Genomic DNA, 13,250 nt, shown 5'->3' on the forward strand with positions numbered 1-13,250 from the left:
TGAGCATCCGTACGGCAACATCATCTCTCGTCCGTTGAGGTGTATTGTACTCCGTACCGAAATGGACTCTGCAACTCGGTCGTCACAACTTGTTATTTCCAGTGAGTCTTGGCGGTTTAGTATTTACCTTCAGGGCCTGTGCTCATCGCCCCTCCTCATACTGCGTACTCACCTTGGAGTTTTAGAGTCTCAGTTGTTGGAGTCTTAGACTGGACCTCCCGGCATGAAGCGCAAATTTGGGGGGCATTAATCGCACACGCCCATCGGGCCGGACAAGGTGGTGCCCGGCAATCGACGGCGTTCGAGAAAAGGAGGCTGTGCAAAACGTCCTCCCAAACTTGAAGTGAAGGTTTCCCTCCACCAGTCATGAGTTGGCCAACTGGCATTTCTCGGGGAAGAAATGCCTTACCACCCCCATCCGTTCCCCCCCTTTCATTTGCTAAGTACATAGAGTTTATGCGATAGTTAGTGTAGAGGACTCTCAGAGATTCCTTGGTTATGTGATGATCACTAGCAGCCTCGCCGCCAATCCTATTGCTTACGCGGGACTGGTGATTGTGGCTTATCCTCAGTTCCTCACCTCTTCATCTCCACGCCAAGCATTCTCGATCAATCAAAACCACGGACATCAACGGGGGAGGAAGAAGCTAACAAAAATACACAGCACTGCTTGGGACAGGCGCCAAACTCTAAAAAAGAGTGTACACTACTACGTACAGCAAGCACAGCACTGAGCGCGCAGGGCAGCGCACGGTACTTGGTACAGAGGAACCCGGGGCAACGACGAAGGAACATATCGAACAATTACTCCTTGGACGCTTGCAGCGGCATCCGTGCGAATCGAGCAACAGCAGTCAGCATGCTAGGTTGAGTTGCCTTCTGTTTTGATTTCTTGGCATCAAGCATCGCCCGTGGCTTCTCTCTTTACAATCATCACCTTGACACCTACCTACTTACTACTTGGTCAGCAAGGAAGGTACGGACACATGTACGGATATTAAAGGTATCTGAGGTTATCCACCAATTTGCCTCTCGCCTCGCTTCCCTTTCCTATCCACAATTATTTCGTCGCTGCCAAGTACGGATATCTCACCCTGCAGCTGGCTGTAGATCCCTCCTGCAACGGCTACATCACCTACCTCATCCGTTCTTTCTGCTATCGGCGAATATTCGTCCTTGCTTCACATACGCAGAGGAGACTTGGTTGCATCTCGTGCACCGCCCACCGCATCAACTGTCCACTCTTCCCATCAGTTCGCCATTAGTCTTGGCATCCACATAGCGACTTGGCATCCCATCACACTCAATCTTCCCGACTACCCATTCCAGATTTATACCAGTCGGCTCGGCATCTCGCCTGCACCCAAACAACAAAGGAGGTCCAAGAGCCTTGTTCAATTGAATCATCCATACCACACGATTCCTTGCCCCAATCTTGTACGGATAGGTACCTACCTACAGGAAACAGAAAAACGAGGGGGATCAAAAGGGGGCCAAGCTAAAACGGACCGCCACCAAAGCAATTCCGCTTGCAACATTCCTTTCCCCGCCCAATCTCTCTCCCTTTATTGAGGAATGCCAGCCCTTCAACTTTGGCATCATCAACATCTGCGTCCCGGCTCTAGCGATTGAAGTCCAGCCGACCGGAGCCAACAAGAGCGTCCAGCATCGACACGATCAGCCTCGCTCCTCGTCCGGTATTCCCGAGCCCGAGAGAGTAGGACAAACTCCGCCGGCAATAAAGCTCGAGTAAGCGAAAATGCGTACGTATCTTTACCGCAATCTCTTCCTGTGTTCCTCTATCATGCGCTTCTCTCGGTACCTATTCTAACAGCTAGCCAGCTTACTACGCCAGAACCAAGGGCCGGACCCAGGAAATCCCGCCCGACGGCAGCCGGTCTCCCCTTCCGGCCTCCGGCGCCCGGTCGCCGCTGCCGCCCCGGACACCTCTCGGTGAGTCTCCGGCGTTCAACCCTACCCACTTGCCTAATCCTACTTTTTTTTTGGCATCTTCTCTTCTTCCCGGTCCTCCACTTAATTTGTCCATCTGCACCCACCTACTCCCGTTGATGTCCCCACCATCTCACCCACTGTAACAGTCCGTCATACAACCTATCTTGCATGCTTCAGCGTTCATCTCTTTTATTTCTCGAGGACTATCATGAACCTTCATGCTGACAACGGACAAAAGGCCGGCCTCCTTCCCGGTCATTACCAGACCTAAGTGCCGATGTGCGGAATGCTCTCTCAGCACCAAAGCACGACGATGTCAACTACCGCCACAGCTTCTGGACCCGCTGCCGCTGCTGCCGTCGTTCACGGAGCGCCATCGACCTGCTCCGTAGAGTGGTTCTCGTGCCGCTAGCCGACTTATTCTGGTTCCTCGAGGAAGCAGCTGAGTCTGTGCCGCCCGTCATCCCAGCGCTCATCTCTTGCATATTTCTGATGGTGGCACTGCCGATGCTGATTGCGTGGGATTTCCTCTGAGCGAGCGGTTGTGTATTCAAATGAGGCAATAATTGATGCACACTCCGTTGTGTGTGCGTCTGCGACAGAAGATTCCAAGAGAGCTTTAAGAGATGGCCTGGATTCGAGGGATGGAGGTGGTAGACCGTATGTAACGATAGACTGTACTGACTGACTTTGCTTATCACCATGGCGCAACGACAAGCGAACGGATGAGACCCAGGACATACCCAGATTTTGTATTTCTACATTTCTCTACATAGCCATAGCACAGCGAATACGCCTACGTGCTCGAAAAGTCTATTTCTTTGAGCTGGGAATCGTGAAAGGACATCGTGTCTCGTCAAATACTATCGTAACAGATATCAAAGGGATTAATCAAACCCCCAAACATGGGCATACTCGCCGCGTCCGCAGGCCAGTGCCAGATCCTCGCAATCTCCTCCATCAACTCCTTATTTGCCGCTTCTGCATTCCCGACGCCACCGCCAGCAGTGGCAGGAGTGGTAGCGGTAGTCAGGCCGCCGTCCTCGGCTCGAACACGGCTCTCATACCAGCCCTTGATCCAGCTCATCTTGCCAATCAAGTCCTCGCACATGGAGCCCCTCGCATCGATCTCGCTTCCACCATTGATATCATCCCAGTCGAATTCGAGGGTATTGTATGCCCTTCCACAACTACTGCCCCCACCACCGACTCCCCGGACCCACGTCTCCTCCTTCAGCCGGCCCATCCTCTCCCTGCCCACCTGCAGCACCCTTCCGAGAAACGCGACCAGGTTCTCGCAGATTTCTGCAAATTTGACGTCCGCGCGGGCGCGGGGGAGGTCCCATCCCGGGACGCCGTGGAGGATCAGCAGTCGCGTGGTGACGGCAAGGACGCCTTGGGCTAGGCCCATGCCGACTGAGGTGCGGTAGACGTAGGCTTCTGGGGGCAGGGCGAGGGTTGCGGCAAAGTAGGCTTTTGCTTCGGAGAGGGCTGCTCGGAAGTAGGTTGTGCGGTTTAGGGTGGTGGCGGCGGTGGTGTTTTGGAAAGCTGCGGGGTACGGAGATGATGATAAGGAGGGAAATGGGTGTTTTGTTGCTGGTTCGTAGAGTTGGACTAGGAGGGCTTTGTGCTGCAGGTTGAGGTATGCTGAGATTGAATGTCAGCTACGGTTTCTTCCATTGTTGGAGAGGGGCTTCAAAGACATCATCATGGACTTTGGGAGAAGAGTAAGAGGAGGGGATGGCTTACCGTAATAAGGATCCCGCGGATCAAGACCCTCCAAGACATCATCCACTTGCGCCCGGAGTCTTCCCACCTCCTCCTCGAACCCTTCGCCCATTCCCCTTCCCGTTCCGCGTTCACGATCCATCACGGGACCGAACCCATCAGTGAGGCGCGCAGAGACGGCGGCCATCTTGAACATCCTCGCCGCCATCCGGTCCTCCAGGCTGCCTGACGCGGCTAGGTTCTCGCAGCAGATATCCAGATACCCGAGGCCCGTCCGTTGCTGCTGCCCCTGAGAAGACGAAGAAAACGACCCACTTCCGGGCCCGTTCGAGCCGAGACAGTGCAGGAGGGGATTCTGCTTGCGGGCGAACTGCGCGCAGTTGGACGAGACGACGCAAAAGAGGCCGAGAAAGGTGCGCTGCTCCTCGAGGGTGTGGTGCTCCGTCGCGCTGAGGGCTGCCTTGTTGGTGAAGCAGTCTTCTGGTTCTTGTTGTTGTCGATGCTGCTGCTGCCACTGTTGTTGGTAGGGGTGCGGGTATGAGTGTTGTTGTTGTTGAGAACCTCCGGGGCGGCAGGGCGAAGGCTGGAGGAGGGAGCGCGGGGGTTTGGTGATGCCTAGGCTGTGGGCGTAGCCCAGGGCCGTGTAGACGAGGCGGGTGATTTGTTTGTCGAACCAGTATCTACATTCCGCCCTGTTTCATGACGTGCAATGTCAGTGGGATGCTTCTTTTGGAGGGGGGGGGTTCTATCTTCAAAAGACACCAGTAGACGCCGGCGAGGAACGTGATGTAAGTCGGTGAAAAGGTGACGGGGCCGTGACTAACCACAATATGATGACCAGCATTCCCTGCAACAAATCCAACCCGCCTTCCTCCTCGAGCATCATCCGCGCCCCCATCTCGGCCAACAACTCGCGGTGCATCGCCTCGGCCCTCGTCTTCCCCGCCGGCGCGGCGGCGAGCATGACGGCGCGGAACAGGAACGGCTTCTCGCGCGCGAGCCGCTGCGGGGATCCCGAGCCCGGGTCTACCGAGGGCCCGTCGACCTGGATGAAGGGGAAGTTGGGCACAAAGTTTGCGCGGAAGTCGGCGAGGACGTTGGATGCTTGGGACCAGGTCAGGCCCAGGGGTGGTTTTGTCGTCGTCGATGTTGCTACGATCAAGGATGAGGAGGAGGGGGAGGAGGAAGAGGAGTGGGAGCAGGAGGGGGGGTTTTGGGTTACGGGGCCTGGTTGGCGTCTTTGGATTAGGGGTGCTGGGTGGGAGTGTGAGTTTGAGTCTGGGTGAGAGGGAGGCGAGGAGGTTGAGGGAGTTGAGCCTGAGGTCCCTGCCGAGGGTGTCGAGGCTACTGGGGACTTTTCTGGTGTTACGAGATGAGCTATTTGTTGTTCTAGTGTTGCAACGCGGCTGTGATTGTTCATGTTAGTTGAGTTCTAAAGCCAGGGCCGTTGTTGTCTCGAGATGCCACTATTCCATGGGTGCGTTTACACCCAGCCCATCATCAAAAGTTTTGGCGAACGAGACGGGTGACCCATGAGGAACAACACTTACTTGACCAGAGGTTTGATCTGCCGCGTCCTCCTGATACCCCTCGTCTTGGCCGAGCAGTCAATCTTGAGCCGCTCACATCTAAACCCCCGCCACTTCGTGTCAGTCCCAGTGTACACGGGTTATGAACGGCAAATCCAACTCCCACAGACAGAATGCCATAACTCTTCTTTGCCCTCTCGAGCCAGTGGGAGCACGTACCGGTCGCAGAGGTGCCGACGGGCGTTCTCCTCGCGGAAGTTACAGCGGGCCTTGGCCCGGGTGCACGGCGCGCATGCGCGGAGCCGGCGCGGGGGGCTGTCGGGCCTCGGGGGCGGTGGTTGTGGGTCCATTGCGAGGGTATCGTGGGATCTGATTACCACTTCTGGATATTGTTGGAGGCTGTGGTCTGATATGCCTGGCTTGGCTCGTATTGAGTGATGGAGACTTATGGCGGATGAATACGTTTGGACACTGGAGCATTCTTTGCTCGAAACCGCGCAATAGGAACATGTGAACCCATTAAACAGTAGACGACCCGGGGACTATTAGAGCGAAGCGCATGACCCTATATACGACGCGGACATAGCACCGACAAAACAGAGCTGAGGCCTCGACTACAAGGTGAGGCCGTCATCACGGATGAACTCCAGGCTCGTTAACCCGGTCCGGGATAAGAATTTAGTATCTCGGGTTTGTGATTGCTAGTAGAGTGGTGGGCCCTCACGCGTCAGCACTAGCAGATGAAAACCCGGCGACCTGGCCCAGCTAAGCGATCCTTTCGGGTTGGGAGGGCATGTAAGCGCGACGCAAGTCCCAAAGATATAGCACCTAATAGGTAACCTTCCTCACCATGAATGAGCCTCTGGTATGTCTCCGTACTAGTAGGTAAGCAATGAGCACCAAGGTACAAAAGAGGCGTCTTGTCTCAAAAGTCCCACGTGTAGCTGCATGCATCAGGGACACGGCGCGATCGGTGCCAAGTTCTTTTTCGGTCGATTTCCTGTGACAGGGGTGTCTGCTCACCGAATTGAGAAAAAAGTTAGTCGGTCGCATGCTGATATCATGCCATCTGATGTCCGGGTTTTATCGATACCTTGCACTGGTAAAGATGAAATCAACGGGATTGGGACAGGTTCTCTCAAACGGAAAATGGAGATGAAGAAAAGGGCGGATTACAACCAGACCCAATTTTCTGGGTCACTTACTAACAGAAGACAAGGAAGGTCTGTGTTAGTGAAAGCAAGACCTTGAATAAACACTCCAGCAAACACGAGATGTCAACAATGGTCGGGAGACGATTATATTGCTTTGCGCAACGTGAAATAGGTATCATTAAAATTGGTGTGAAATAGGTATCTGTGGCATCGCGATTGACATACAGCCGCCTCCTGGCGCATTAACCCCCGTGTAGTCGTGATACTGCCATGTACAGCCCGGATGTCTTTTCTTTAGTACACGCCTTTCGTGAGACCCCAATCCTGCAGACTATGACGAAGTGTCGAGAATCGAAACCGGCAATCGGTAGGTAGTGAGTGATCCGTTTGGTGTGTGTGTGTGTGTGTGTGTGTGTGTGTGTGTGGTGTGAACATGATTGCTGTCGACAGATGGTATTGGCTCCTTCGCATGTAGCCAGTCGCGACTCTCTCGTTGAACTTCACCGTGTCGTAGGTGTATAAGTGACCAAGAGAGTCGACTTTCTACTGGCTTCAAAGCGTGTTCGGCTTGGAGCTTGATTCATTACTTTCCCAGCTCCGCTCCCCTCTTTCTGGCCCCTATAAGAGGTGACGAGGTCTTGCTTATGCTGCCTGGGACTCCTTGGCTTGTCTCTCTGCCTTGCGCCTGGCGAGGCACTTGGAGATCATGAGACCAGAGACACCGAGAGCGACAATGAAAATGATGCAGAAGACGACGACAACACCGGCCTCCTGCTGGGCCCAGTTCTGGCGCTTGGCGAGCTGGTGAACGGCGTCGCGGGCGACGAGGGTGTTGACGACAGGCATTTTGACGGAAGGTGAGTTGAGTGAAGAGTCGGCTGTACGAGGAAGAAGAGACTGGTCAGCAAATTGGAACAAGAGGATTGATAAGGCAAAGAAGAGTAGCAAAAATCGAAAAGCCAAATAGAGAGCAATGATGACGGGCGAGTGAGTTAATAAGTATGAGAGGAAAGCTCGCGGCGACTGTTTGCGATGAGTGATGCTTTCCCAATGCGGTCAGGATCCGTAGAAAAACATCAGAGCTAGAGGTGAGGGAGCTTGTCCAATTGAGGCATTTTATGGAGACGACCGTCTGCTTTTGTTTTTTAGAGCCCTGTGAACTTGGATGCGCCCATCGTCATTCCCGGGGTATCCGGCGTTGGCGTCTAGAGATGATATCCACATGTTGTTTTTCTTCATGATGTGTTTGTCGGATGCTGGGCGAAGCTCGTAGGTATTGTCGCAAAGCCCAATTGACAATCCAGAACGATTTTTTGGCAGCAGAATTGAGACTTGGAAAGAATGCGCATTGAGAGAAAGTTACTTTACCTTTGGTGAAGGTGAGAGAGAGAGCTCAATGTCGGACGATGAGAGTGAGGTGGGGGGAAAAGGAGCTGGTGGCTCGATCGCAGCGACTAGGGGAGGCCGGCTAGAAGCGCAGTTTGTCAGCGTCAACGGTACGAAGCTTGGCTTATGAAGCTGGAGCTTATGGAGAGGTAAAGTAGCACGAGAGTAAATACCTTTGTGAGAGGAAACGAGAATCAATTGGGGAAGGAATTGACTGATTATGGGATCGTCGAGTAATTGAGCTGGAGGACAGATGAGAGAAGTAGGACGGCGAAGAGGAAGGTAAGGTAAGGTAAGTCGGGAAGGGAGGGGTTAATGAGGAGGGCGGGCGAGGAAGGAAATAGCTGCTCAAATAGTCGGCTGATTGGCAAGGCGAGCAATCAATAAGAAGGAAGACCCAATGGTGATGGGAAGGTCTTTCCCATTGAATCTTAGCCAGGTATGTACCTCATCATCACCGTAAGGTAAGGTAAGGTAGGTAGGTACTTGAGGTATCTGTAGGTAACAGCTTGACGATGAAAGGCGACAAGAAAGTATCTTCACAGGTCGCGGTACTTGGCGGTGTCATCACGTCTAGGCACTCTTTGGTGGTGAACTGCCGCCATTGGCATGTCGCGATCCGTACATTGCTGTGTAGTGCCTTAGTGTGTGAAGAGTACTCGTGAGGTGGCATCGGCGGTCGCGGTTGCTCTACTAGTGGCAGAGAGAACGGCGCCAAGCGAGCAACAGAAAAAGCTTGTCTCCATGGATGCCGGGAACACGGCAGGGTCATCACAGGCATCCCGGTGTGGGGAATCCACGCCTGATCGCTCGAGGCCCCCTGTCATCACCACTTACACTCCTCGCCCGATACAGGGGAGTGAGTGAGTGTGTTGTGTGTTCCTGTAGCGCAACAGTTGCAGCCCGTCTGTTTATCTGTTGTACGTCTGTCTTTATTGCTGCGGGAATTTCTCCATCTCTCACCAGCATCAAGCTCTCTGGCTGCTTTCCCGCTCCCCTCTGACGTAGGGTAAGGTAGGCATTCGCAAGTCACAACGCTATTCCAGATTCACGACTAAACAATAGCCCTTAGCCTAAGGTAGTGCTATTGCGCACAGAGTCTGCCAGACTGGGTGGACAATTGGATGACATGGATCATCTCATGGGGCCGGAGCCGGGATAAGGCCCTAGCACACCCTTCAAGTTCCGGTGGGTTCGTAGGGCCACCGGTTCGCCGACCTCCGCCGGGCTGTGGGCTGCATCTGCTTTCCTACTGATTCCGCGCCCTTACGGTATTGGCATACCTTGTGGCAGCAACACCAGGTAGGCAGACTCTTAACTCTTTCAAGCTCATGGCTCTCTGTCATCATCACTTGGACCCATCTGACTCTGCTGCTTAGGTTAGTCGCTGCCGCCGCCGTCCCTTTATGACGATCATGGCAGTTGCGTACTAAGGTAATTCCATCCATAGTATGAGTCTGGCACTTGTCTTCCGCTCTCACCGATGTTTCCAGGTTCCATTGGGGCAACTGAGAGATTTCTCGGGAATGCCACAGCAAACGAACCGCCGTACCTGACTGACCAAAGGAATCCCCTGCCATGGTCGCTTCTGTCGACCGCTCATGCACTTAGTAACCGCCGCCATGTCCCATTTTTCTTTCCTGTTATTGTCTTGACTCTTAGTACCTTACGGGTAGAGAGTACGGCGCTACGGGTACGGAGCACTGAGCAGTGTTGACAGCACTACTGAATGCTCGAAATTTGCGCACACCTTGGCAAATCACCTCGCCTCGACAATGACAAGCCTTGGCAGTATCGGCACCTGAGAATGGCTTCAACTCCAAGACTCTTGGTTAGGTGAGGCATATTTGCCAGACGGAGCTCCCTTTCGCAGGCTTATTAGACTGCGCCCGGCCAAGCTGCTGCGGACAAGTTAGCAAAGGGTTGGCGACTTGGTCCAATGGAAGTTCATGACTTCTTTTGAGTTGGGCCAAGAGATTGCCCGAATCGGTCATTTGGCTGAGCCCCAGCCAAGCAAAGACGATTATCGCAGCACTGAGCACCTACGCGGGGTTGGTTCAATTCAGCACTGAGAAACATGAACAAACATGACCCATCACTCATCAGCAGGAGGCAAGCAGAGGGTTGCAGATGATGGACCCCCAATGTTCCTTTGTCCGCATCACGTCTCAGTCCTTACACGGCAGGCAAAGTACCAACCCATCACCAACGGATTGGGCGTCGCGCCTAGTCAGGGCCGATGACTGCTCGTTCCGCGGCCCAGCCACCCTTCGATCCGCTGCTGCATCGTCCCGTCGAAAAAACACTCACCTGATCAGTCATCCAACACCCATCTTTCCCGTCTTGGGACCTTTTCAATCCCTTTGATCCCGTTCGAAGATGAAGCGACCGTTTCCTTGCAGCGTCACAACGAGCCCACCATCGACATCCTGATTTGATGACAAAAACCTCATAGCAAGTCCGTAACGTACTGCCAGAGCAGCCAGACTGCATCTCCATCGTAAGATAACCAAAGCGAAGCTCTGGCAGGTCAATAATCTGTTTCCACGGAGCTCCAAGGTGACAAGGCCCCATTTATTCACACCGGCCGGGCCTCTGCACTCAATGAGACACATGGGTAACCTTAGCATCCGTCCAGCCCGAATCCCACCCGCCGCCCCTTCCGCTGCCCCAGCGCGAGTTTCTTTCCTCATTCTTTCTTTTATTTAATTTTCAACGGATGGATCCAATTCGGCTATCATCGAAAGAGCAGGCTCTTATTCAGGGACTAGCATTTATGTCCGGCGTGCGCCCGTCCCTGGCCGCTAGATGGTAACTCCCGTCGGCTCCTTGTTCGGTCGTCAGCCAGCTCAGTCATCCCGTTTACAATTCTCTCCACTGCCGCCACCTCCCGTTGTTGGGCTAGGTTGGGTTGTCTTATATAATCTCTTCAGTCCGGCGACGATGGGTCAGATCATATGCTGACCCGCTCATTCGGCACATGACGAAATGTTTATCCAAGCAAGTCGGCTCATCAGCATTTGAAGACTGGAGGTATCTATCGTGCTATCTTCCCTTAGGTAAGGTATTGGAGAACTGAAGCGAGGAACTGAGGAGGTCATGCGCTGCAGATTACAACGGGCCGCGGGCGGAGACGCCTAGCATCGGTGGTCAAGCAACCAATCACCGCCAACTTCGACGTCCGGCCGAGGAGTTGCTTGCTCCGAACAGCACAGTCGGAAGCTGCCGCGTCGCAGTTGGGGTGCGAGTACGCACGCTGACATGAATTACGTTCAATATCAATCATCCTGAGAGTTGAAGGCGTCGTCAGCCACCAACGAGTCCAGCAGAACGGTGAATCAGTTGCATTTTGGCCGTCCTTTCAAAGCTCAGAGTCAAAGTCTTTGGCGCTCTGCTATTGCGTTTCGCCAGTATCTCTTCAAATTACGTCTTTACGCCCCCAGTTTATTTCTCAAGCAGAAAGCCCGACTAGTTCCCCGCATCATGACGGTTCTCAGTCATCTAAAACGAGTCCATCAACATAATGTCGCAACTCTGCGCGGCTCTCCCGCCGCAGAGGTCTCTGGCGCCCTCGGTGACTTGGGAACCCTTCTTCCTCTAATGATCGCCCTTGCGGTCCAGCACTCCATTTATCTCGATAGCACCTTGGTGTTTTCAGGCATTTTCAACGTTGTTACCGGCGCCGTCTTTGGCATTCCACTTCCAGTCCAGCCGATGAAAGTGAGTGCTTAGATCTAAGCAAGAGATTGTAATTGTGCGTTCATTACTGACTACTACGTCTAGGCCATCGCCGCGGCAGCCATCTCCCGGTCTGAATATGGCGGCATCAAAACCGTCATGGCCGCGGGCCAGTGGGTCAGTCTGGCCGTCCTAGTCATGAGCCTCACCGGCCTACTACGCTGGGTCACGCGAAACGTGCCCGTCCCCGTCGTCAAAGGCATCCAGCTCGGTGCCGGTCTCTCCCTCGTCATGGCCGCCGGCTCCGGCCTCCTCCGGGACCTTCACTGGACCCATCCCGTCCTCGATAACAGGTTGTGGGCCCTGGCCGCCTTTCTCGTGCTCATTTTCACCCAGAGCCTGCCGCGTTTCCCCTACGCGCTGCACATTTTTATTCTGTCGCTCGTCTTCGCCTTCATCTCCATCATGACCTCGCACGACCACCCGCACACCTATCTGCCGGAGCCCAGCCTTTGGACCCCGCACTTTGTGCACTGGGAGTTCAATTGGTTCAAGTACAAGCCGCTGTCGATGGCCATCGGCCAGCTCCCGCTCACCACCCTGAACTCGGTCATCGCGGTGAGCGCCCTCGCGGCGGACCTGCTGCCGGACATGCCCACGCCGTCTGTGACCGCTATGGGCATCAGCGTCGGCGTCATGAACCTCGTCGGCACCTGGTGGGGCGCCATGCCGGTGTGCCACGGCGCGGGCGGGCTCGCGGCGCAGTACCGCTTCGGAGCGCGCAGCGGCGCGAGCGTCGTGATCCTGGGCCTCTTCAAGATCGTGCTGGGCCTCGTCTTTGGTAACTCCCTCATCGGCCTACTCACGCACTACCCCAAGAGCCTGCTGGGCGTCATGGTCATCGCTGCCGGTCTCGAGCTCGCCAAGGTCGGGCACAGCTTGAATCACGGGGCTTCTGATTTATGGGAGAGCTCTGCCGGCAACGAGGGTGGCGGCGTTGGGGGGCTTGTTAGGCAGCATCGCTCGCTTTCTGATGAGGAGAGGGCTGAGAGGTGGACTGTTATGCTCATGACCACGGCTGGGCTCCTTGCGTTTAGGAACGATGCTATTGGCTTCATTGCAGGGATGCTGTGCTTCTGGGCGTATCGGGTCTCAGAGAGGACGCAGAAGTGGTGGGAGTCTAGAAGGGGCCGGTCTCTGTTTGGCGAGCGAGCGCCGCTTCTGAGTTAAGTATTTGAAGCGCGGCGTGTGGCTTCTTGTATAACTGTAACGCGGGAGTCTTTTCGAGATCTACTTGCTTGGTAAATACGATTCATGTGTATATTTACTGGCTGTTGAGCCAACTCACAAGCTCTTTATATGGGCACATATGAATTTGATGCATATCACACGTCTTTTCGGATTGCTTCCTGAGACGGATACCGGCTGTTGATCAAACTTTTGCCATCCTAAGCCCTGAATGTGCTAGACTGTGCAGCAAGGGGAAATAAACCCATGAGCTCAAAAATGATACGTTGATCAATCTCAGAGACTCACTAAATCATCTGAGTTCCGCGTCAAGCCTTTAATACTTACAGAATGCCTCCAAGGATCACGAAAATCAAGCAGAGGGTTCAGTGAGCTACTCCTTCACCGAAGGATGGTCTGCTATTGGGGCTTGACCGAGACAAGTGGACACCGAGGTCGGAAGAAGTGGGCGATCTACGCAGGGTGGTGCTGCCTTTGCCTCTGCAAGTCTGCAAGGAATCGAATGAGGCTTTTTCTCGGACCCTGGCCGAAGAGATGCATCGTGAACAGCCTTGCTGTTCACCGCAAGATCTAG

The 13,250-nt window shown here is 54.2% G+C and overlaps 4 protein-coding genes across 4 annotated transcripts; 2 read left to right on the forward strand and 2 right to left on the reverse strand.

Annotated features, from left to right (window-relative positions):
* Positions 1–1,522: 1,522 nt before the first annotated feature.
* Positions 1,523–2,487, forward strand: CABS01_01521 (uncharacterized protein; the record flags this gene model as incomplete). The annotated part of the gene is made up of 3 exons (XM_060534901.1): positions 1,523–1,749; positions 1,856–1,953; positions 2,192–2,487. Coding segments are annotated over 3 exons (621 nt in total), but the record flags the coding sequence as incomplete, so codon positions are not given.
* A 322-nt stretch (positions 2,488–2,809) lies between these two features.
* CABS01_01522 (uncharacterized protein) lies at positions 2,810–5,560 on the reverse strand (the record flags this gene model as incomplete). The annotated part of the gene is made up of 5 exons (XM_060534902.1): positions 2,810–3,600; positions 3,703–4,373; positions 4,506–5,087; positions 5,232–5,309; positions 5,430–5,560. 5 exons carry the CDS (start codon positions 5,558–5,560, stop codon positions 2,810–2,812), a joined length of 2,253 nt encoding a protein of 750 aa, XP_060398091.1.
* Positions 5,561–7,006: 1,446 nt separating this feature from the next.
* CABS01_01523 (uncharacterized protein) lies at positions 7,007–9,330 on the reverse strand (the record flags this gene model as incomplete). The annotated part of the gene is made up of 2 exons (XM_060534903.1): positions 7,007–7,242; positions 9,312–9,330. The coding sequence occupies 2 exons, from the start codon at positions 9,328–9,330 to the stop codon at positions 7,007–7,009; spliced, it is 255 nt and encodes an 84-aa protein (XP_060398092.1).
* A 1,903-nt stretch (positions 9,331–11,233) lies between these two features.
* Positions 11,234–12,658, forward strand: CABS01_01524 (sulfate transporter; the record flags this gene model as incomplete). Its single annotated transcript, XM_060534904.1, has 2 exons — positions 11,234–11,470; positions 11,534–12,658. 2 exons carry the CDS (start codon positions 11,234–11,236, stop codon positions 12,656–12,658), a joined length of 1,362 nt encoding a protein of 453 aa, XP_060398093.1.
* Between the last annotated feature and the right edge of the window lie 592 nt (positions 12,659–13,250).

The sequence above is a fragment of the Colletotrichum abscissum genome, assembly GCF_030869225.1.
Source record: "Colletotrichum abscissum strain IMI 504890 chromosome Unknown Scaffold_3.1, whole genome shotgun sequence".
NCBI lineage: Eukaryota > Fungi > Ascomycota > Sordariomycetes > Glomerellales > Glomerellaceae > Colletotrichum > Colletotrichum abscissum.